The following is a 26,448-nucleotide window of genomic DNA, read 5'->3' as shown; positions in this document are numbered from 1 at the left end:
CCTTTAAAAAAAATTTTTCGGCGAAATTATAATTTTGGTGTAGTGTCCGGAATCCATTTTTCTTGAATAATTTCCATGGTAGAACCATATCATCCATTGACTTAACTAAAACTTCACAAACTTTTACTCGTTATTAGTCTACGTATATTATAAGAAAATGAAAGTAAAGATTAGTACATGAATCGATACTCTAAACTAAGCATTAATGGTTGTCCGGGTAAAATAGGAAATTTTGGTGGTAAATATTGAAAATGATTTTATAATCGAACGAAACGCAACAAGGCTAACAAAGATGTAGTAACCTGTTAATTCAGTTCCGATCCGGCACTGAGCGATGACGCACGTGTCTTACGTCGCTGGATATGTCCAGCAAACGCGGAAGTATCTAATTGTGGTGTGTTAAAAATACTTTTTAATGCAATTTTGGTGGTGTAGCTAACTAATGACCGAAAAGTAGTTGTTTTTGTGGGAACTGTATTTAAAGCATGTTTATAGTTTCTTTTTTAAAATATAAACTTGAAACTGAAGTGAATGATACGGTTTACTTTTAAACATACTTTTATGCAATGGTTCTAATTTTGGTGCATCTATTTTGGTGGTAACTTACCTACATTTAATGCCACCAAAATTGAGATATCTAATTTTGATGTGGATATACAATTTTTGTGGCAAGTAAATCTAATTTTGGTGGGTAGATCCAGTTTTAATGGCAACCAAATGATTAAAATCATAATGTATCTAAAACTACTAAACATTTGTCTTCGGTTCATTTGCAGTTGATAACTAGTTAAATTTACTTTTAATTTGCAGAAATATCTAATTTTGGTGTGGATATACAATTTTGGTGGCCAGTAAATCTAATTTTGGTGGCAACCAAATTATTAAAATCATCATATCTCTAAAACTACTATGTATAATGAAAGGCCATTGCTACACAATATCGAATGTGACTAGTTACGTGTCATCGATACATAATTTATACGTAAACTACAAAAATAAAAAATCCCACCAAAATTAGGTAAATTTTGAACCTGTTGAAATTCTCCCACCTATAGCTTTCCTTTTTTTTAGATTTTTTTTTGTGTGATTGATGCAGTAACTTCACAACAGTTACAATCATGTCCCAATTTCGAGCGTATTTCTATCAAGGAAGTTTGTTACGATTCATATTAGTTTCTTAAAAGTTTAATTATAGATTATTCAGTCGGACTGAATAATCTACAATTAAACTTGAATGAATCAGTCCTTGTAAGTTCTTCTTTATGTTCGGTACAAATATATTAATAATATGTCATTTTGGTATAATACATATTATCCTGGGAGGATATAATCAAACGGAGTAGCCATTAACAGGCGTTCCCCTCTGTCGAAAATAGTCGGCCAATGGTCATACACAATGTAGTATGGACTGACGTTTATCTGACACGGCTATTTTTAACCGACTTCAAGATTTTAAAGGAGGACGTTCTCAATTCGGATGTATGTTTTTTTTTGGTTTTTTTTTAATCTTTGTTACTCCATAACTCCGTCATTTCTGGATCGATTTTGAAAATTCTTTTTTTGATTGTAAGTATATACATACAGATTGGTCCCGTTTTTGTCAAAAAGCAGTTCTGATGATGGGATCCATGAGGAACCGAGGGAACTCCTCAAATGTTAAAGGCATACATATAGTGATTTTAGTATTTTCATCAACAAATCAAGCACTTACATTTAAAAAACATTTGATGAAGTGGAACTTCTGATGATCAGAACGGAACTCTTCAATAACGCATAGTTCACATTTGGCGATTTGTCCTCTTCGTTATGTTTGTTAAGCAAGTTAGGTTTTCAAGAAACATTTTTGTCAAGCTCGAGTTCTGATGATGGGATCCATGAGGAATCGAGGGAACTCCCTAAATGTGAAAGGCATACATATAGTGATTTTTGTATTTTTATCAACAAATCCAGCATTTCCATTTTAAAAAGTGACATTTGATGAAGTGGAACTGCTGATGATGATCAGAATGGAACTCTTTAATGACGCATAGTTTACGTTTGGCGATTTGTCCTCTTCTTTATGTTTGTTAAGCAACTTAAGTTTTTAAGACATATTTTTGTGAATCTCGAGTTCTGATGATGAGACCCACGAGAAACCGAGAGAACTCCTCAAATGTGAAAGGCATACATATAGTGATTTTTGTATTTTCATCAACAAATCCAGCATTTACATTTTTAAAAGTGACATTTGATGAAGTGGAACTGCTGATGATGATCAGAATGGAACTCATCAATGACACATAGTTCACGTTTGGCGATTTGTTCTCTTCCTTATGGACCCAGACCCAAACTTGGACCTGGACTCGGACCCGGACCCGCGTCTGAACATGGACCCCAACTCGGACCCGGACCCGGACCAAACTCTGACCCAAACTTGGACCCGGACAGCCGGACACGGACCCGGACTCGGATCCGGACCCAGACCCGGACCCGGAAATGCTACTAGAAAAGTGGGTTAGGTGGGTGGGTGGGTTTTGAACTGCGATTCTCACAAAACAGAACTGCTATCAGAAAAGTAGGTTAGGTTAGAACTGCGACCCTTACAAAAACGGAATGCTACTAGAAATGTGGGTCGTTTTACCTCCTTTTCTACATAATTAGGCAAAAGATGCTGTCTTTTTCATTTCATTGTCTGGAACCTAAGAGTGCACCATCAACAATAAGTGAACTTTCAGCGGCATCCCCCATTGAAGTCGGTTTTTTTTTCTTAAAAATTATGATGTTACGTATACATTTGACGTTCCCCTCCCCCGCAAAAATCGGCAGACTTTTTGTACAGAAAATTACAGACGTGGCGTCTCCGTTTGGTTATATCCTCCTAGATATTATCACAAATTATAGAGCTTTCGTTTCTCAGGGTTTATAAGAGTTTACTTTTATACCCAAAAAAAATTAAAAGACTAGTTATTGTAAGAAATTAAGTGATTAAAAATTTAAATCACATTTGTTGTTAATTTGTACGGTCTATTCTCACTGTGATTATGTAAATCAAAAATTCATAATAAATATTATTGATTAGAATTATAATGTTCCATTAATAATTCTGTTTTATGAAACCGGGCAACAGATTTTTTCCATCTGTCCCACGCCTTACGTTATGTTTAGTTACAGCAATTATCAATTACGTTTATTCTGTTTAGTTACAAAATCTAAAAGGTAGATATTTTCTGCAATTCCCCCATAACGCTGACCTAATCCTTCACTTTAACACGTTCCCTGTCCGGGTGCCCCCAATGAGAAGTCATGAAGCTGTTTTTTAGGAGACTGTGCTTCCACTATTTGTTCACAACTTCAAAGTTGAAGCACACTTGGACGTGTGACTTTGTTATATCATTTTGTATGGGGACAGTAAACGTGTTAATAATAATAACGCATTTCTAGCTTTAAGAAATCTATATTAAATCTTAAAAATAAAAATATAGTGCAAATAGCAATATCTATGGACGAAGCAGTAGGCAACGACTAGTGTTTTCTTTTTATAAAAGTGAACCTTATTTTATGTACCTACTTAATACTATAAGTTACTATTTATAAAAGTAAATAGCAGAACTGACAACAATGTAAGTTTATTATGAGTAGCGTATTGAATTTCAGGGTTCTGTAATCAAAGAATTCTAACAAGAACCTTAATTATTAAGTCTTTATATGTATGTAAATACTCCTTTATTCGCTTGTCTCATTGTAAAATGAAGGTACCGGAAAATCTGCAATAGAATACAATCTGTAAGATAAGAGGTAGGTAAATACTTTTGCTTATGGGAGCAGGCCTCTACTTGAGTTTTCTCTCGACTAGGCATAATAGCGGAAGCCGCTCGACCACAATTTTAACGGAATACCGCAAATCGATGTACAAGTTATCCGTTTGGCACACGCATACTAGAGTGGTGGAGTGGAGTGGTAAAACTTTTTTTTTTGTATGGAAAAAAAAATCCAAAACCTATCGAGTGTGGTATCATACGAAAGGGCTTTTTGAGGCAATTCTAAAAATGTATCACATCATTACATTTCGGGCACTATTTTTTAATTAAAACAAAAAGAATTTTCGAAACATACCAAGTTCCAGACACGATATAGCTGATTTATTTTTTTGTACAATATTCCACAAATGATACGTGATATCCTCATGTCTAACCCCAAGAAAGCAATTTTGAAAATAATTTCTTTAAGATTTTTTTTTAAATATTTTTCATGTGTATAATTTTTCAATATTACAATATTGAGAAATTTAAAAAAATCTAAATGAAATTATTTTCAAAATTGCTTTCTTGGGGTTAGATAATAAGATATTACGTATCATTTGTGGTATATTGTACAAAGAAAAATCGATATGGTATATGGTATCTGAAGGATACAATCTTGATATTTTGTGTCAAAAACTAAACAAACTATACCAACTGATGAAAGGCGCAGTTAAAGGGTTAAAGAGGTATTTCCCGTTCGATATATGGATATTACGTATCATTTTATGATTAATATGTACCGTATCTGCAGTATAGTTCCATAAGTCTCGTGAAATAGGTATTGAAGTATAACCGTGTCACTGTAAAATTTAAAAATTTAAAAAAAATTGTTAATGATTCTATTTTCAAAATTGCTTTCTTGGAGTTAGACATGAGGATATCACGTATCATTTGTGGTATATTGTACAAAATAAATCAGCCATATCGTGTCTGGAGGAGCCCAAACTTGGTATGTTTCAAAAATTCTTTTTGTTTTAATTTAAAAAAAATGCCCGAAATGTAATGATGTGATATATTTTTAGAATCACCTCAAAAAGCCCTTTCGTATGATACTACATACGATAGGTTTAGGAAAAAAAAAATTCCGTACAAAAAAAATAATGTTTTACCACTTTTGTTTTGGCCTCTAGTATGTGTGTGCCAAACGGCTAACCTGTACATCGATTTGCGGTATTTTTATACGAACGGGTTAGACTATAAGGTATTAAACGTTTGTAGAGTACGATTTTGTCATAAAGTACAAAAAACATCGAAATTCTACGGTATGCAGGAAGTCCAACAGTTCCAAATGATCCAATACGCACTTGTAAGTACGTTTATTACTTTTAGCAGTTGTTAGCGCATATTAAAGGGATAATTATTTATTTTATCCTTTACAAAGTCGGCTATTATTATAATTTTTAAGATTAATCACAAATGACAGTTCTGAGTTAACAAATATACAAATAAATACGGTCGAATTGAATACGTCCTCCCTTTTTTTTGAAGTCGGTTAAAACGTAATCATTTCCAGTCAGCGTAACTTAATGTGTAGGTAGGTAATGACTGTAATGAACTAATGATATTAGAACGATACAAAACAGAACTCACAATTGATTATGTATTAATAGTTCCGCTAACCAATGGTAATGCCTTAACTAACTTAGCGGTTTCACTCACGTGTTTTTAGTCACTCGCGCGACATGTTTCGGCGAGCCTAGGTCTCCATTTTCAAGCACTAACAGTGCCTGAGTGAGTAGCAGTCACACGTGGACACACGCCACACACACGGCGGTAAAAACACGTGAGTGAAACCGCTAAGTTAGCTAAGTTAATATGTCTCACGATAGTTTAAAATGTTTAAATTCGATTAATGGTAATACCTATTATTATTTTGTATTAAAACACTTTATAAGCCGCACATTTAGCAGCGACTATCCCCTACGGGTTGAACAAAGTACGTGATCAGCTTGCGGAATGTTTAGTAGATAAATGTATACCAGTTAGTATCTGAGCATATTTTATTTGCAAAATAAGAAGCTTCAATGTATCAGGTATTATAATTGAAAATTAAAACGATTCAATGTGTAATTGAATTTTATTTTATTTTATTTGATATTGATTTATTGAAAGCGAATTTTAAATTGTATTGTGTTACAAACACCATTGAATTGTCACTATCCATCTGTAGCCAAATAAAACATGTCGTTACATTAACATTACATCATTAAATTATTTAAACAAAAAATACGTTCAACTTTGCCCTCTTAAAAGATAACGAGTTCTCGCTATTCCCGCGTCAGTTGTTATGATCCAGCAGAGGATCAGGTCGCATTCTATTATTTAACAAACTAGCGTATAATTAACAAATAAAAAATGAATTTTATTAGAAATTTCGTCCGAAAAATAGGCCAGATGAAGCCGATTAAGAAGGTGGGAATCATCGGGGTTCCTTTCGAGAAGGGCCAGAAGAAGTATGGCGTGAGCGTTGCCCCTGCGGCAATGAGGTGCGCTGGGTTGCTTGACAAACTCAAAGAAATCGGTAAGTATGCCTAGTATTTATTAGTCGGTATTTTGTGTAAAAAATGGGTTAAATTTTATTCCCATTTGCAAAATAAATTGTTTCAACTTTTGAGCACTTAGGGTCGAAAGCTCGATCTCAAAGCGCTGCCAAGCTTTTAGCGTTTACCAAACAAGTTACAAATGTTAGAGAAGTTAGACCAAATAGACCAATACGAGTATATACTCTACTCGTATTGCAGCGGCAACATTTGCCAGTCGAACTCAGCTTTTGGTTTCGTTTATATATTTATCTAGGATATAATTAGACTAGCAGAATTAAGTTAACTTAATCATATGTACCAATAGTTGGCACATTCTATTTTAAGTTCTAGCAATATATGTACATATAATATAAGTAAAGGAACTTAGTGTGTCAAATATTGACGCCTTAGGTACTGAAATTGACTTGAGTGAAATTAAATAAATAAAGTAATAGTAGGTAGGTATTCAAATATAAAAATTGCACGCAAATCTCATGAAATAAAACAAAACATAGATTAAAAAGAAGAAGCCTTAGAATAAATATTTATTTAATGTATATCCAGATGGGCTGGATGTCAAGGACTACGGGGACGTCGACACCCACGCGGGCCTCGAAGCTAGCCAAACAGCAACGACCAATGTAGAAAACATGTCAGACCTAGCGCTGGTGTCAGCATGCAACAAGCGGCTCTCTGAGAAAGTCTCGCAAGTGCTTCGAGATGGAAGAATAGCGATGACCATTGGCGGTGATCATTCTATTGGAGTCGGTAAGCTTCTAGGGCTACGTGCCCGGAGGGTGGCAAACAGGTGTATTTCTACTTATTTTAGACATATGGCGCTCGCGTAGGTACAGAGCATAGTAACTCATGCTGAGCTGATATTGACAAAGGAGGTGCCAATCTATTCGTCTTCATCACCCGAGTGATCAAGTGATGTACCTATAAGTTGCTTTTTTAACAGACTTGCAAAAAAGAATATTTCTAGATTTAAAATACGAGAATACCCTATTTGGGCATTTTTTTGTAAAGAGATACACTCGACTTTTTTTCTAAGGTATTTAATGTTTTTCCTACTGAGAATCACGAGCTCCTTCGATCCTACTAGGAGAAAAAAAAGCGTCCCAGGTTTTATTTTTCCATTCCGTTACCATTTTTTAAACACTTTGTACGGCGGTAACGGAATGTAGAGTACGTAAAATGTATGACAATTTTGGGACATTTTTTTCCCCTAGGAGGTTGGATCAGCTCATGATTCTGTGTAGAAATAACATTCAATTTACTTTACAGAGAAATGCCCATTTTGTCGTTGGTTTTATTACAAATTCGCATTGAAAATACAGAATACCGTACTCCCGGTAAGAACAACGTCTTCTACCTACTAATCTATTTTTGCAGGTACGGTGGATGGCCACTACAATGTAAATGAGGATATGATTCTAATATGGGTGGATGCGCATGCCGACTTGAATACCAACAAGACTTCAGGCTCAGGGTCTGTCCACGGCATGTCAGTAGCTATCCTAGTCAAGGAACTCTCGGACTACTGGCCGTATCTTCCAACGATGGACTGGCAAGTGCCAAAGTAAGATTTTAATTACTCTGAAGTCTCTGAACTATCTTTCATAATTTACTAGCGACCCGCCCCGGCTTCGCACGGGTAAACAAATTATACATCGAAACCTTCCCCAAGAATCACTTTGTGATGGGGTCACGTTCGCCGGGGCGGGCGCGGCCTCATACACCTCCCTTGTTCCAGACGGGAGCAAGGGTTTCCTAGTTAGCTCAGAGGAGAGAGAGGGTGCAGAGTGAGATAAGGAAACACAGGTTTAATGCTGTAGTATAGATCGGCGGGCTTTTATGCCGGTTTATTATAAATCAAGATTGCTTAGGTCTAGGTATCCTATGCTAGGTACGACGCGGGGGTGATTCTAATTATCGCAACGGTGTGGCGCGGACCCTAAGCTACTCGCGGATTCGGGAACGGTATCCCCTAAGAGTGAAGGGGATGGCGAGACGGGAAGGATATGCGAATCGGGGGGGAGCGCCTAGGGTGCCTACGCGTCTAAAACACGCCGGCTCTGACCAGGGCGACAGGGAGTATCGAGGGTGCCTACGCGTCTAAAACACGCCGGCTCGGACCAAGATACAGGGTAGGACGGGTTACGTAATCCAGGTGCCTACGCGTCTGAAAACACGCCGGCTCTGACTGGGCTACGGGAAGCAGGAAGGGTCGGAGGGGAACCGGGTGCCTACGCGTCTGAAAACACGCCGGCTCGACCGGGAGATCAGCTGTCCTCACTGCGGAAGGCGGTGAGCCCAACTGACGCTGTTGTATGGGCGCGCGCCGCTTTTATACTCTCGGCACGGCGCGCGGCGGGTGGGGCGAGTGGGCTGGCACTCGATCGGTGGCCGCGGCTCGATAGGTAGCTCCGCTGTCTGTCACGTGGCCGTTGCATGATGTTGTAATGCGCGGCTAGGCGCGCCATTACAGTCCCGTCACCCGTCTGGAGATTTTTACCTATGGGGAAAAATCACCGTTAGAATATGCTGGCTGAAAGACGATACCATTTTTTTTTTTTTTTTTTTTTTAATTCTTATTATTATTCTTTTTTATTTACTGGATGCTATTATGTTTATCTGATTTTTGTATTTATTCTAAGTATTCGTCTTCCTATTTGCAACACGTTTATTTATTTTGAGCCTACGTTCTCTGTTTGACCCGCGTCTTGTTTTTTTTTAAAGTTATTTATTGTAAATATATTGCTATTCTATTATACTATTCCCACTATATTGTTGTTCACTTGACTTAATGTTACCCATGCACTTCACTGTTATGTACTTACTTGGTCTGTAACCTATTCTTTCTATGTGCTTGTATCATTCTATTCTATTTATTCACTATGTCGCGGGTTTATTTATGTTTATATTAAGTATCTATTGCGGTTTACTGGTCACACTTGATTGCACGGTAATTATTCTTCATTCTATTACTTTACTTTATTTAAACAATAGGTTTTCTTTTTTACACATTTTTTTTTTTATGCTTCTACGGTACTTAAATCTGCTGACGGTTTTTTTTTTACTACGCTTTATTACGTTTTTTTTTTACTACACTATTTGGTTTTCTTATTACGGTACTTTAATATAATCACTGTTATATTTTTATATTATTTCACTTCACACATTTTTTTTATTTAGTCTTCTTTTCCCCCCTTTTTTCTTTTGCTGTGACGTTCGTAGGGCGGGTGCGCCTGCCGCGTTCGCGGCCTTCTCGTATGGCCGTGTTGTTGGCCGCCGTTCCTCTTTCTGCCCGCCCTGCGCGTCCTTTTCTTGTTTCCGCCCTCCGTGTCTGGTCTCGAGGACGGTGCCGGTGCCAGGGGGCTGGCGATCTGTAACTTACTTTTTGGTATCCATCCTATATCTATTTTTCTTCTATTAAATTGACGTTTAAGGGTCCCATGTTCCATTTCTGAAGTCGGTTCGTGTCCGCGCTGCGTGGTTTCTGTTTTTCTAATTTTCTTCTTCCGGTTGTATTTTATCGCTGGACTCTGTGTGTGTTGTGTAAGGTTCGCTTTTGCTCGGCGGTGCGGGACTCGGTTTGTTGTGTATTTACCTTTTTCGGATATCTGGGCAATCTTACCGAAATGTGCCTGTGATAGCGGGTACGCATCTTCTTCGGATATCTGGTTATTTTCACGGTAATCTACACGGATTCGGTACTGACCTGACGGTTTTTCCACTGGTACCACGGGGAAACTATGTGGGCTGTGTGACCTCTCGATCACGCCCTGTTGAAGCATGTCACTCACGTGTTTGTCGGTTATTTCTTGCTGTTTCGGATTTCGTGGATAATGTCTTTGTTTTACCGGTTCTGCTTGTTTTAGTTTTATTCTGTGTTGTACCTTTGTGAGCAGTGTGGTTGGCTGTTGTTGACTGGATTCGGCGGTTGTGCTATTCTGGTTTTCTTCTGGAGTGTCTACTTTTTGCTTGTCCTCTCCGTTTTTCGGATTTTTTCTCTGGGTATTCTTGTCATCACGGTCGACTGAGTCTTGGCTGTCTCCTGGCCATTTTATAGACATTCCAAGTCGTTTCAGCACGTCCATTCCTATGATAATGTCCGTCGCTGACGGCAGCACCCTCAACCAGTGTCTGATCGTTACCTCTTTGATTATTATGTCGACCAACAGGTTGTTGTGGGTTTGTGTCCTGGTCCCATTCGCTAGTATTACTTCTCTTGTTTTTAGCTTATTCTGGTACGCGATGTTCTTACATTCATTATATACTTGCTGGTTGATGTACGAGTTGGTGGATCCTGTGTCTATTACGCCTCGGTATTTTCTTCCCATTATGTGCAAATCGGTGTATATGCGGTTGTCGCTCGCCTGTGGGCTGTCGGCTGCTCCTAGCTTTTCCTGCCCTATCCAGGTTGCTTTCTTGCAGCAGGTCCTGCTCAGCACTCCCAGTTTTCCACACTGGCTACAAAATACTTGGCGCCTGCCTCTGCAGGCGTCTGCGTTATGTCCCGGTTTCCCACAGGACCAGCAGCTGGTCTTGGGGTCATACTTCGGATGCACTGTGTGTCTCGTACTCTCTCTCGGTTCGGGTTTCGGTCTCTGGTTGTTGTGGCGTCGGTCGTCCCTACCTTGGGTCGTTTGTTCGCTGCTTGCTTGTTCGTCCTCCCTCCATTTGTTGTTGTCGCTGGCGTCTCGCCACGCTCCTGACGACGTCGTTGCACCGTACGTGGGTGTCCTTATATTTTCATACTCGGTTCCTAATTTCAATAGTTCTGGTAAGGTCTTATAGTCTTGCCTTTTGATGTATAACTTGTAGCCATGTAACATATTCTCGTGGATGCGGTGTAATTTCGCTGCTTCGTCGAGACTTCCGTACCTGCGCATCAGCGTCAGAATGTCTGTGACGTAGTCGGTAAACCTCTCCTGGGCTCCTTGCTTTCTAGTGACAATTTTGGCTATGAGATCCTCTTCATAATTGGCCGGGTAGTAGTACAGCTTAAATGTTTGCAGGAATTGATTCCAATCGGTCCATGAGTCTACGTAATTTCTGTACCAGAGCAGTGCCCTACCTTTTAAGATGCGTGGTAATGCTGCTAATATGTCTTCCTTCTTAATCTTGCTCGCCTTGATGAGTTCTTCCAACCTTTCTATGAACTCGACGGCGTCGTCTGTGGTCTCAAATGACAGGTTCCACTCTTTTATTAGCTTTGTTATTACCTTTGCATTGTTCTCTGCCATCTTTTCGGCTTCTTCCTCCTTCAGGATCTCCACCAAGCCCTTACGTATCTCCTCTATGGTTAAGCCTTCAGTCGGTACGCCTCGTGCCGTGGCTTCTTGTATTAATTCGGGTTTTTTCAGTCGGTATATCCAACTTGTAGGCATTTCTAATACCTACCGGTAAGCAGCGGTTGTACGGTGCACGGTTGTCCGTGCGGTTTTTTTTTTTACTTTATTACTTGGATGGAGCGTCGGGGCTCCTGTTGTACCTTCGTGGGAGCTAGATATGGTCTACGGGTGGGCGGGATGCGACAGTCCGAGTTGTCTCGGTGCGGTGATGCTAGGTGTAGCGGCTGTACGGAATATATAAGTACACGGTGCGGTATATGTAAAATATTTATTTATTTATTTATTCTGTCCTCTCTCGAGCAATGGTTCCTTCCAGGATACCGTATGGACTCCTACGTGAGTTTTTTTCGTTGGGCGCCAGATGTGATGGGGTCACGTTCGCCGGGGCGGGCGCGGCCTCATACACCTCCCTTGTTCCAGACGGGAGCAAGGGTTTCCTAGTTAGCTCAGAGGAGAGAGAGGGTGCAGAGTGAGATAAGGAAACACAGGTTTAATGCTGTAGTATAGATCGGCGGGCTTTTATGCCGGTTTATTATAAATCAAGATTGCTTAGGTCTAGGTATCCTATGCTAGGTACGACGCGGGGGTGATTCTAATTATCGCAACGGTGTGGCGCGGACCCTAAGCTACTCGCGGATTCGGGAACGGTATCCCCTAAGAGTGAAGGGGATGGCGAGACGGGAAGGATATGCGAATCGGGGGGGAGCGCCTAGGGTGCCTACGCGTCTAAAACACGCCGGCTCTGACCAGGGCGACAGGGAGTATCGAGGGTGCCTACGCGTCTAAAACACGCCGGCTCGGACCAAGATACAGGGTAGGACGGGTTACGTAATCCAGGTGCCTACGCGTCTGAAAACACGCCGGCTCTGACTGGGCTACGGGAAGCAGGAAGGGTCGGAGGGGAACCGGGTGCCTACGCGTCTGAAAACACGCCGGCTCGACCGGGAGATCAGCTGTCCTCACTGCGGAAGGCGGTGAGCCCAACTGACGCTGTTGTATGGGCGCGCGCCGCTTTTATACTCTCGGCACGGCGCGCGGCGGGTGGGGCGAGTGGGCTGGCACTCGATCGGTGGCCGCGGCTCGATAGGTAGCTCCGCTGTCTGTCACGTGGCCGTTGCATGATGTTGTAATGCGCGGCTAGGCGCGCCATTACAACTTGATAGGTGAAAACCGCGTGAAAATCCGTTTAGTAGTTTTTGAGTTTATCCTGAACATATAGATAGACAGACTGATGCGGCGGGGGACTTGTTTTATAAGGTGTAGTGATATAATTCCTTAAGGTTCACACGAACCCGCCGTCAAAAAGTCTTCTCATATAATCGCAGTAGTAACGCTCTCATTTTAAAACGACATGCTTTAATTACATAAATCTTATGAACATTGACGTAACATACATAATTATTATACCTAAAAACTGTTATTCAAAAAAATAGAGCGAGTAGAAGTTTTGTATGTAAACTTCTACTCTTTAGTTATGTTATAGTTGAAGATATGTAATTTGCACCGATTGGTCATAAAACTATCTTTACGGATACAAAAGGACTAAAAGAGTGGTGACTTGCTTTGCCACACGTCCCATCCATATAGTGCTAACTAGTAACTAGTTATAATATCTACTTACTTACTTTGTATTTCTGGGATAATATCGACACGTTATGTTACTTTCAAAAGTTTCATTTACGTTACTAGGTAAATGAAACTTTTATCCTACACAAATCGTATCTACTTTGAAATTAATGTTTCTTTTACATGAATCTTTTATTTTTTTAAATAATAGACTATGAACTGAAAAGTTGGAGTACTAGGAAAACTTAGAAATTAAAATGTAGAAACGTATTATAACTGGGATTAAGATTGTTTAGCTCAAGTTTGGCTCAAGTATAACCAAAACCGGCTGGTAATTGTTTTATTACCCTATTGTAAAAGATCCATTAGCGATAACATTCATCGGTGCAAATACATAATATTTCTTCGACTAACTTCGATTGTGTAGCGGGGGATTGGTTCGTCTGACTCTTAACTTTTATATCAATTACAAAAAGCAGAAGCCGGTTTGAAAAAAGTTATAAGTACACATAGGCCAAGCAATAAGAAGGTATAGAGGGAAATGCAAGGAACACAATTTTTAACTTCGTAGCTTTATTTGGACTAGTTAGGAGATGAACATATCAAAAGTCCCCGGCCGTAACCCTGGTGCTGGTGGGGAGAGGGGGGTTTGAAGGTTCCATTTTTCGGTTTTTCGATTATATCTCGGAAACTATGCGTCTGAGCGACTTGGCCACTTATACAAAATGAAAAGAGATTTAATTTGTTACAAGTTTCATTCAGTCAAGTTTTTCGATATCTTGTATAGTTTTGGAGATATCCGCTCTTAAAGGTTTATTTAGGGCTCTCATTTTTATCTTGATTATCTACATCAGTAAAGCTGCTAGGCCGGGTTTGGTAACGTTTTCGTATAAATCGGGGGTGCTGAATTCATTTATAGTATCAGTGTATTTTTATTAGTCCCATTTTTAGGGTTCCGTACCCAAAGGGTAAAAACGGGACCCTATTACTAAGACTCCACTGTCCGTCTGTCCGTCTGTCTGTCACCAGGCTGTATCTCATGAACCGTGATAGCTAGACAGTTGAAATTTTCACAGATGATGTATTTCTGTTGCCGCTATAAAAACAAATACTAAAAAGTACGGAACCCTCGGTGGGCGACTCCGACTCGCACATGGCCGGTTTTCTTAAGTTTCCAATTTATTGTGATAAATTGCACATTTTCTATCCGATTCTACTTCCTGAAGTCCTAGGAAGCTGAAATTTGGTATGTAAGATAGTACACAAACAAGAAAAAATTCAAATACTTGAAATTTTTAGCCCCTAAGGGAATCTGAAATCTGAAAGTGGAATTTTGTATGTGGAATAAATAACCGTTGTATGTAGATAGTTTTTGTTATAGGGAATGATATAGAATAGTTTTCAACCCCAAAATCACCCTGTAAGGGTGGTAAAGGGCCTAAGGGGGGAAAAGCGGGTTGAAGTTTGTATATCTGTACTATGATCACACCCATATCACATCATTAATAATTATTAAGTTAAATTAATATAACATATATTAAAATAAATAACTGCAATAGGGAAGTTTTCTCTACTTAAAATAAATTATTTCACACCGTGCACGAAATAATACAGCAGCTGCGAAATATAGCAGTTACTTTTAACACAATTACTATTTAATAAAAATGATAGAAATATACAAGGTGAGTTGACCGTAACGTCACTATACTCGTTTTCATTCTATAATAGCAAATCGTTTTGACAGTTCTAAAAAAGAAGCTAATTTGACTAGTTTGAGAGACTGGTGTTTATAAGGATCGCAATCTCTTATGGCAGAATTGTTGTAAAAGTGACCGCGTTAAGCTTTAAATAATAGTTCCTAATCTCTCCGGTGGCGCTAGTTAGGCTCTGGGACATGAGTATAACATGAACCATATAAGGCAACAAATAACCCGACCAAATTACGTAGGTTGTTTTTGGTAGTATTTCGGTGTATGGTGGCGCCGCCTAATTACTGTTTTTTGATGGACACTTTTCATACATAGAGATTTGGCTCCTTTATACAGTCTCCATGATTATACTGGTGGATGATGGTGCTTGTAAATGTAGAAACTGAAATAGGACTTGTTATTGCTGCACCGTGTCGAGCACCGACGAGTTTGCCGAACCAACAGAGAATGAGTTCTGCTAAGCCTTCCTCTAAAATATTCCATTACATGTTTTTTAGTTTACTTACACACGTAAAGCTAAAGAAATCAGTCTCCATGTACGGGTCAAGGAATTTAATTTCAGTGCCATACCATTAGAATAGAATAGAATAGAAATCATTTATTCAGACAACACATCAATACAACACATATATAGAAGATAAACAAAACAGTAGAAATAGAGTTATGTACCATTACGTACCTTGTCACATTGACAATAGTATGAGATCCACGTATTAGGCCACCAAACGAAGCAAATACAAGGGAAATAATTCATGTATAACCAAATTTAGGCATAGTTGTAGGGAATTGTGTATTCACCAAGATACTAAAAGTACCGGAGGGTGATGGTGAGACTAACGGGTGGGGGGGTTTGGGTCCCTTTTTAAAGTTTTTCGTAAATAATTCAATGGTGGCCAGTAAATAGCAAAAAATGTTCTATTACTTACACTAGTAATCTTCATAAAATTTTCTATAAAAATATTCAGTACACTTTTTCGCTAGGATCAATATTTCTAAATATATTAGTAGGAAAGTTACTTATAATTTTTTCTGTCGTTTTTTTGTAGCCCAAAGCCAAAAATAGTATTTTACGTAAATAATATGTACACAATTTCCTACAAAATAGATATGCAGTGTCCCAAAAATATCACATCAAACTGACACTGGAGGTAGGACACCCTAGTAGTAGAAATTAAATGAAAAAAAAAACCGACCAAGTGCGAGTCGGACTCGCGCACCGAGGGTTCCGTACTTTTTAGTATTTGTTGTTATAGCGGCAACAGAAATACATCATCTGTGAAAATTTTAACTGTCTAGCTATCACGGTTCATGAGATAACTACAGCCTGGTGACAGACAGACGGACAGCGGAGTCTTAGCAATATTAGGGTCCCGTTTTTACCCTTTGGGTACGGAACTCTAATAAACAGCCTGCATACCACGTGAATGTTAACTCTCAAATTTACTTTGAGGGCTTTTCAAGTAAATACAGGCACCGCCACTCAACGGTCAGTGATAAAAAAGAGCAAAACTAATAAAAACCTAAATCGGTTATAATAATTCGAAAACCGTGCAACTTTTACTGGGGTCATGTTAAGCTGGTTTGGATGATCATTTTAGGGTGTCCTACCTCCATTGTCTGGTTGACGTGCTATTTTTGGGACACCCTTTATTTCTATTTTGTAGGAAATTTTATACAGATTATTTACGTATAAGATGATTTGTAACGTTTTCAAGTAAAAAGGTACCACATTGTCGCTTACTATAAGGACGAAATTTGCTTTTGTCTTTATACGAATAACCTGTTAGATCGTCCTTTTATGGCAAGCGACAAAGTGGTACCTTTTGCTTGAAGACGACACATTTTTTGCTATAGGCCACCGTTTACGAGTTATTTACGAAAAACTATAAAAAGGGACCTTTAAACTACACCATCCGTCTATTCAGCCCTTAAGAGGCTGTATCGTAACATACATATCACATACATTTCCAGATTATCAATCAAAACCCTCGGTTACATCGGCTTGCGCTCCGTAGACAGCTACGAGAGGTTGGTGATAGAAAAATACAACGTCCCCACCTTTGGAATGGAAGATATTGACAAGTAAGTCAGAGTAAAGTTTACAATTACAATACTTAGTATTTATTTACCTCTACGGTGACAAATACGCGTACGGCTTATCTGATGATAAGCGGACACAGTAGTCCACGATAGTCTGTTAATTATTAAAGTACTTTAAAGTACGAAAATGAAACGATCTCGAAGTATAGTCAGCTGCAGGCTATGGATCTAGGCATAGAGTAACTTATACTAGAGCGGTACTGTCATAGTAAATTTTGTAACCCCAGTAAATTGACTGCCATCTGTCGACACACTTTAAAACTAAAAATAAATATTTATAAAAATACGATAAAATGTATTTAAATATGGATAAATGATTTTTTTTATTTGCATTACTTATTTTTTTGATATACGAGTGTAGGCCAAAACTAGTGGCGCCCTCTGATCGAGAATCAAATTTTCGTGATTTTCGAGGCACGTTTTTTCCTTAGACTGTATCCATCTATTACGGAGTTATATCTATCTTTGATCTAGGTAATTATAGAAATTAACCACTTCATTGTATTGTTAAAGAACAGTGGTTCTATAGCCCTTTTTTTTAATACCACGTCGGTGGCAAACAAGCATACGGCCCGCTTGATGGTAAGCAGTCACCGTAGCCTATGAACGCCTGCAACACCAGAGATATTACATGCGCGTTGCCGACCCTTTAAAAACCTGTACACTCCTTTCCCTCCACCTTTCTCAAGCCATTAAAGCCATTCTTGTTTAACCGACGTGACGAGCTACATCGCTGCGTCGTCAGTCAAATGCGGTATCGCCTAATCGGTCCTTATTATTCCAGGCACGGAATAGTGAACTCCATACAGCACGTGCTGCAAGTACTGGACCCGGAGCAGAAGCGGCCTATCCACGTCAGCTTCGACATCGACGCGCTGGACGCGCTCGAGGCTCCCAGCACCGGGACTCCAGGTAACTCCTCTCAGGTGCTTTTGGTAACTGTTGTTAGTGTTACCTTACTTCCTAGCCTTCCTAGCTAGGCAACAACAACAGAGTTCAATGAAAAATATCAAGCAAGCAAGCTTACTTAAGAAAACTATTGTTTTAAAGATTACATACCTACTGTATTTACTGAGGGTATACAAGGAGGAAAAAATGTAATTAAGACAATGCATATTTTTTGTACGGTATCAATCAGTTCAATTCCCCTTGAGAATCAAATCAAATCAATCAAACCTGCCAGCTATTGGACCCCAGAAAAGTACAAAAATAAATCAGACTTTCTAGCAACAAAATCTAGTACCAGAAATAGATATAATATAGTACATGTTAGATATAATGACAGTACCTAGATATACGAGTAATGAATGACCATATCAAATTTCATGTTCTTTTAAAACGTTTCAAAATGAGAGCGTACTTAACTTATTGTACGGCGGCGGCTAGGTTCGTGTCGAGTAACTCTTAAATTCAATAATATTGTGTACAGAATATTGATTGATAATAATTATGAAGTCTTGAAAGCTATCGTTCAATTTGCGAGCAAGTACAAACACGCGTGTACAGAACATTGACATTTTAATCACCTTTTTTCCGGCTCAATTTATTCCCTCGTCAATTTTAAATCTTTTCATAAACTTTTCGTAAAAACAAAGCTCTGTTATTTTCATTTCCATTAAAATGGCAGCCAATTTATATTTACAGATTATTTTTGTTCCAGCTCATTTCCGTATAGACTCATATAATCAAAGTAGATTAATTTAAGTATGGCGCCCTGCGGCGTCGTAAAATGTTTTTACAAACTGTGATGCCGAAATTCCATGACACCCGGGACTATGGAACTCAAATAATCCGGGTTTGCGAGGGTCCGGGATTCAACATAAAAATTTAGTACGTAGGTACTCTGAGATACTATGAAGTCGGGAATTCTGGGACTCTACATCGACAGCTTTCATTCCTAGGCCGGAATTTTGCCTCTACCGAGGAGTTGTATGTGCAACATGAGAAAAATATTTACATCTGTTTTTGAGTCCCTCGCTACGCTCATAATTCTAAAATATGAGAATCTTAAAGAATTTTTCTATTGCTTGTGATTCAACAATAGCTTTCGATACAAAAACGAACTGCTGTCTTTTTGCACAAATAACCAGGCCGCGTAGCCAACATGCCAATCGCATACGCTTCGAAGCGATCGAAACGCAACTGTCACTGTCGCACTAATACGGAAGAGTGATAGTGAGACCAAAGATAGATATAACTCCGTTATAGATGGATACAGTCTAAGGAAAAAACGTGCCTCGAAAATCAAGAAAAATTGATTCTCGATCAGAGGGCGCTACTAGCTTTGGCCTACTGTCGTATAGATGGCGTTGACGGTTTCGTTTGTTATTTAACAATTTTAACGCATATCAGTGAAAGAACATGGGTTTAAATCATAAAAATAATTAATGCAAATAAAAAAAATCATTTATCCATATTTAAATACATTTTATCGTATTTTTATAAATCTTCATTTGTAGTTTAAAAGTGTGTCGATAGATGGCAGTGAATTTACTGTGGTTACAAAATTTACTATGACAGTACCGCTCTATCCTATTATATCCTCTTTGGTGAGACACAAAGCGTTTCGTTGTCGTAGCGATAGCGATTGTCACCTTGGCTAGGCCGGCAGGTACGTACCTATTGCCAATAGTTATTTGTACAGTCAGCAAAAAGGGATATATCTACAGTTTGCGCCCAAAAGTATCTCTCACAGTCTAATTGTTGTACATATAGAGACATGTCGGTTTTAGTTAAGTTATTAGAGAATGGTAGATAATTTTGACGCCGTCGTACATACTAGTAAATACTACTATTTGACCACTAAAGCAGAATTCGTTAAAAGTAGAATTATTTATTTTGCGTAATACCTATATGTAGGTTATACTGAACAATTTTTACAGTCGCTATCAAATATATCGGAGCGGTCAATGTGGTCACAAATATCTGATTGAAATCTCTATTATAGACGTTGAACTGCATGTTCAGATATTTTTGAGCACCTTGGCCGCTCCGATATACATATCTGATGGCGACTGTATAGTACTTCAGTCCAGTCAGAGCCAACCCCGAAATCGCGAAACAAAATCTAATGTTCCATAGAAAACATTCACATGTGATCCGCCGAAATGAATGAAACGGCAGATTTTTTTTGCGTTTTTGGGATTGGCCTCAAAGTAAAAGTTGCTCAGTATGACCTACATATTCAACCCTCAGGGCATGGGCCGACATAACAAAATCACTCTGTATGTGAAGAAAACGAAACTTACGAAACTTTCACAGAATGATCCACAATTTGACTTCTATTACGAAACTAATAGCACAATCGGATTAAGTCTCACCTCGAAATCCTTCCAAAGATATGAAATTTGGTATGTATGTTAATTAAAGGTCTTTTTTTCATGTCCACACTATTTGACATTTGGGGACCTCGAGGAATCGCAGCCATCTTGGAAAATGTGTACCATCCTGGAGAAATTTGCGTTTTACTCTAAATATACGTTCTCTATGCAAATATGGTGTAAGGCAACATTAAAGCTTATTAAATTCTACACAAAAAAGTCCTAGATAACTTTGCGGAAAAAATACATCTTGTTATCGAAAATAATAGCTGAATCCAGATTTAGCGCTTATAGCCTTTCAGGGGATATTCTCTTAATATGAAACTTGGAGGAATATGAATTCCACTTTTGTCTATACATTTGTACACGTGGTCCCCGAAGCTCCAATTTTATGACACGCAAACAGGGATCCCTGAAATTGTAGGTGTCAAATTTCATTACTGTCACTATTGTTTAAACCCCATTTAAGACCTAAAATTTGTTTTTGCAGTCACATTTTTAAGTCCTAAGCATTTTTCCTCCATTTATTTTAGTAAATTTGTATTTCATAGCACTCGTGTACTAATTATGGATCTACTGATGTCTATTTTATTGAAATCCACTCAATAGTTTAGGCACTAGAAGTAAAAATATGATTTACTATTCGGCGTCCTCTCAAGGTGGCCGTATTAATTTTTCTTTAATAAAACAGGTGTAAACAGGTTGTGAAGGGCAAGAGGAATCTACCGATATGTCATTTAAAAAAATCCGTTCAGTATCCTGAGCTACAGGATGTACTGATTTTCAGTATTTAAACCCATAACCCTACTTTCTGTTTAAGTCGCAGTCGAGTAAAATGTTGATATTGGAGTAGAACGTGTACAAATGTATAGACAAAAGTAGAATTCATATTCCTCCAAGTTTCATATTAAGAGAACCCTGCAAGGGTATAAGCGCTAAATCTGGATACAGCTATTATTTTCTATAACAAGATGTATTTTTTCCGCAAAGTTATCTAGAACTTTTTTGTGTAGAATTTAATAAGCTTAAATGTTGCCCTACACCATATTTTCATAGAGAACGTATATTTAGATTAAAACTCAAATTTCTCCAGGATGGTACACATTTTCCAAGATGGCTGCGATTCCTCGAGGTCCCCAAATGTCAAATAGTGTAGACATCAAAAAGAGACCTTTAATTAAAATACATACCAAATTTCATATCTTTGGAAGGATTTCGAGGTGAGACTTAATCCGATTGTGCTATAAGTTTCACAAACAATTATAGCCCAACGTAAACCACCCTAAGGTGGGTGGTACTTACAAACTACCCAATTGGCAACCTCAGTCCAACCGAGATGACAGTCAGTGACGGATGGCTAAATTGGTTACAAAAAACAACGTTTTTTTTATAATTAAAAATGTCTTCATGTGTCGTGAAGTGGTGCAGAAGTTATTTTGCTCATACCCAGGACAGCGGAATCACTTTTCACGTGTACATGTAAACAGATAACTTTAGTAAAATTTTGAATAAATAAATATGACGAAATTTATTCAATATTACCGTGCTAAGCTAAAACGTAACTTCAAAATCGGCCAAGTGCGAGTCGGACTCGCGCACGAAGGGTTCCGTACCATTACGCAAAAAACGGCAAAAAATCACGTTTGTTGTATGGGAGCCCCACTTAAATATTTATTTTATTCTGTTTTTAGTATCTGTGGTTATAGCGGCAACAGAAATACATCATCTGTGAAAGTTTCAACTGTCTAGCTATCACGGTTCATGAGATATAGCCTGGTGACAGGCGGACAGACAGACAGACAGCGGAGTCTTAGTAATAGGGTCCCGTTTTTACCCTTTGGGTACGGAACCCTAATAATACGATTTTCATAACAACATACGGCTTTTTAGATTACGAGGATAATAGGGATGATGTCGATGATGATATACCAAATGAAGTAGACTATTTTATTAACTTGTTTGATTTAGATATTTTCTATATTGTAATAAATGCCTTCTTACAGATTTGTATTTTCCTTTTTCATGGGATGGAGCTATAAATAAAAAACTACCGTTATTTCCAATTAATAATCAAATTTGGTATTGTCATTTTACATTGTAGTATTTGTTACACTTTCCATTCAGATTCCCACAAGACGCTTTTCGCAGATAACTATTAGGGGAAGAAGCTGTCCAATTAAAGGGACATTATTTATTGGATGCCTGGCAAGAGATCTAAAATATGTTCTAATTATGAGATAACCATACCCCGTCTCCTTTATGTACCTAGATATGTTTTTCTGTCACTCTTTCAATGAATTAGTTTAACAGATACACACATTATCTGAAAATGTTGATCATTTGAATCCACCCTCTACTGTCACATATATTTATATCCCTGTATGGCTAAGACTATTTATCGAATCTTTCTTCCGTTGTGCATTTTCAATTGGAGGAAAGATTTCTGGGCGACTGCCAGAAATCTTTCCTCCGTCTTGCATTTACACAACGCACGCAGAGGTCACCATTTCCAACAACAAAAACCCGTTGGAACTGAAAGTGGAGATGAGCCTTTATTGTCACTCCGCATGTTTAAATAAGTTTAAATTATTCCCATATTTCAGAACTTTTGACCCGGTTAGTGTACCCATGTAAATTTTGCTGGCTGTACCTGAACGTGACTAAACCTAAACCATAAAAAATACTTATTATAGCGGAATATGTTTATTTATTTATTTTAAACTTTGTTGCACACTAAAAAAATAAGTACAAATGGCGGACTTAATGCCTTAAGGCATTCTCTACCAGTCAACCATAGGGCAAAACAGAAATTCTCGAATGTTTACACAACAATGAATATTTACTCATGTTGGGTTAGTCTGTCATTTCATAACAACATTTTAACTAGTTATCTTTTAATCTGCACACAATTATTATACTTGGATTATTTGACTGGTTCTTCAATAGACTTATATTGACCGGGATTATCTTTTGTCTAGTGAAACTAACCGTGAATCATTCAAAACTGTTTGGTTCTTCAATATATGGCATAAACCTATATTAGCGGATTAATGTCGCTGATTGGCAGTTATTGACATTATATGTATATCTGCATTTCATCTACACTTAGCTGTGTACATTAGTGTAAAAGAGATGACTATTATTTCGTTTACCAGTTTTGATTACAGGCTCTGTAAACGTATCGTCTTATTTAAATGTAGGCGTAAATGGGTAAATTGCAGAAAATATGTACCTTTTGGATTTCGTTACTAAACTGAGAATATACGAAACTGATATTTGATGTAACGAAACTGGTAACGTAAGGCATGGGACACATGGAAAAAAATATGTTGCTCGGTTTCATAAAAACAGAAAATAATTATTAACGAAACATTATAATTCCAGTCAACAATATTTATTGTAAATTTATTATAAATTTACAACTTTAATCGTATTTTGTTTGAAATTAAGTAGGTAGATAGGACACAAAGTTTTACTGTATGGACTAAGCCTTATATTTTATCAGTTTCGTTACGTAACGAAAAATAACGAAACTGTGAAGGATATATGAGAAATCATACCCTCAAAAAATATTTATCGTCAAACGTGTCATGTATTGTTTTAAAACCTTGTAAATTTGTAGGAAGCAGAGTAAAAACAATCGTTTATGAATAAAACTGTGTACGATAATCAAAGTATTACCAGGGAAACTCGCCGTTAATCACCCTGAGATTTTTAAACCACTTACACCACGCATCCATCCATGAACCACTTTGTTGAAAAAACAAAATGGCTGTCGCTGTGTTTAACGTTTTGACAGTTGTGCCACGTATTGCCCGAATAATGAGAAGTAATTCTACTAATATTTTAAACAATCTTTGGGATTAATCCTACGTAACTAACCCTGAGTAACGAAAGTTCTATAAGTTGGGACAATATGTATTAATACCAAAATGACATATTATTCCTAATAAAAGGAAATATATTCGTACTGAACATAAAGAAGAACTTATAAGGACTGAATAATTTTCAATTAAACTTTTAAGAAACTAATATGAATCGTAACAAAGTTCCTCGATAGAAATACGCTCGACATTGGGACATGATTATATTGTTCTGAAGTTACTACATGCATCACAGAAGAAAAAATCTAAAAAATAAAGAAAAGCTATAATTGCTATAAGGTGGTTTTTATCTGAATCAAAAGGATTAATTGAATTAACATAACTCCGATGCGTCTTAATCTCAAAATATTTTTTTAAATCCTCCGTGTTTTCACGGGACACTAAATACGCCAAAAGGTACATATTTTCTGCAATTCACCCAAATGTGTATGTGTGCTAATTGTCCCGAGCGAGAATTTGAACGGTAATGTTTTCAAATGTGGCTTCCATGTTCACAGAGCATACCCAAGTTTGTAGACAATGGAATAATTAAACTACAAAAACATTTTTTTTAAACAGGTACTATACATACATACAACGTAATAGGTAATAGGTAGCTCATGTTAAATCAATTATTTATTAAATCACATTTACAAACGGGTCTATCGCGAATTTATTTCGTTACCGTTTGTAAATGTGATTTAATATGTGTTCAATTATTTATTGTTTCGAGATGGAATGGAACATTATTTAAAACATAAAACTTGAATGACATTATAATATGTCGGTTAAAAAACATTTATTTATTTCAAACATACGTATATTATAGTATAATATATACGGATATTATCATTACATTCATTGTAATAGACCGCAAAATACCGTGTTGCGCTCGCTAATGCGCGTCGCAACCAAATCAGCGCTCTGCAGTTATTTATTCTTTGGCCACAATAACTCTGATATTATAGCACTTTGCTTGTGCATAAGCGAACATAGTGCAAGGAAGGCACGGAGCGACGAGCGACACAGCCTCCTCGTCTCAAAGCTGGCACACGACTGCCGATGTGCCGATGCCGGCCACGCCATTTTCAGGCTGCATATGCATGAAATGTGGATAAACGTTCGATTTCTTAAGAAAATATTTTTTGATGAACAAAAGCTATGTTGTATTTGTAGAAACTGTTAAAACATTTTTGTTAGTTTAAAAATAATTTTAACCGATTAAGCCGTTTAGTAGTTATAAGCAAAGTTAGCCGCAAAACAGCCTGTCGTGTTTTTTTTTTTCGGTGAAACTACAAATTTCAGGAAAAAAGTTAAATGTTACAATTGTTGTGCATAGAGTGAAGATGCATATATTTTTTTTTCATAAGTTTTTGTTGACACATTTAGAAGTTATAAGCTCTAAAAAGTAACAGTTTTTGGCCAAAAACTGCGCGAAGCGCCTTAAAATGTACTATTACAACCTAACGTTAGCAACACAATGTCTTATTGTTTTCAGTGCGCGGTGGACTCACACTTCGTGAGGGCATCACATTGATGGAGGTCATACACGCGACGGGGCGGCTGCGCGCCGTGGACCTTGTGGAAATCAACCCGGCGCTGGGCAACGTCGCCGACCGCGATCGCACGCTCGATGCCGGCGTCGCGGTGCTGCGCGCCGCGCTCGGCTTCTCCAGGCGCGGCACCGCGCCGCGGGACAAGCTCGACCTGCCCATACAAACCCCACCCCACAAGTAAAAGTCTTGCCCTAAAATATTAAATATTTGCCATCCCAGTGAACTCAAAAGGAAAAGACGGAACCCTATATGATATTACTCGTGCGTCTGTCTGTCTGTCCGTCGTCACAGCCTATTTTCTCGCCTATAAAAAAAACAATAAACGATTATTGCTATATTTTGCAGTTTTATTTATATAAAATTGACATGAACATAATAAATAACACATTATTAACAAATTCCAATACCTAAATGTGAATTGCAAAAATACCTTTAAACGAGCAATTCTTGTATATATCTATCTATATATATTTCGATGATCTCGGAAACGGCGCTAACGTTTTCGATGAAATTTGCTATATGCTAGCTAGGTCTTATCTCTGGGAAAACGCGCATTTTTGAGTTTTTATATGTTTTCCGAGCAAAGCTCGGTCTCCCAGATATTTGCAAATTAAACTACACAAATACACATTTAAAATATTTCATTTAAATATTAGCGGTAAAAATGTCTACT

The 26,448-nt window shown here is 37.9% G+C and overlaps 1 protein-coding gene and 2 long non-coding RNA genes across 4 annotated transcripts in view; all 3 read left to right on the top strand.

Moving 5' to 3' along the window:
* Window positions 1-26,448, top strand: part of LOC134753987 (uncharacterized) — a 234,832-nt gene that overhangs the window by 66,278 nt on the left and 142,106 nt on the right. The window lies entirely within an intron of this gene.
* LOC134753988 (uncharacterized) overlaps window positions 1-26,448 on the top strand; it is a 146,518-nt gene that overhangs the window by 9,246 nt on the left and 110,824 nt on the right. The gene's annotated exons all lie outside the window — the stretch shown is intronic.
* LOC134753967 (arginase-1) lies at window positions 5,631-25,996 on the top strand. Of its 2 annotated transcripts, XM_063690003.1 has the most exons (7): window positions 5,631-5,715; window positions 6,149-6,300; window positions 6,866-7,069; window positions 7,697-7,883; window positions 16,908-17,018; window positions 17,821-17,948; window positions 25,718-25,996. In XM_063690003.1, exons 2-7 carry the CDS (start codon window positions 6,174-6,176, stop codon window positions 25,954-25,956), a joined length of 996 nt encoding a protein of 331 aa, XP_063546073.1. In that variant the 5' UTR covers window positions 5,631-5,715; window positions 6,149-6,173; the 3' UTR covers window positions 25,957-25,996. The 2 variants fall into 2 exon arrangements, with proteins under 2 accessions (XP_063546073.1, XP_063546072.1); XM_063690002.1 differs by lacking the exon at window positions 5,631-5,715 and having other exon boundaries at window positions 6,135-6,300.

This window comes from Cydia strobilella, chromosome Z, assembly GCF_947568885.1.
Source record: "Cydia strobilella chromosome Z, ilCydStro3.1, whole genome shotgun sequence".
NCBI lineage: Eukaryota > Metazoa > Arthropoda > Insecta > Lepidoptera > Tortricidae > Cydia > Cydia strobilella.
Note: the sequence above shows the minus strand (reverse complement) of the source record. Positions and strands in the feature narration are given on the sequence as shown.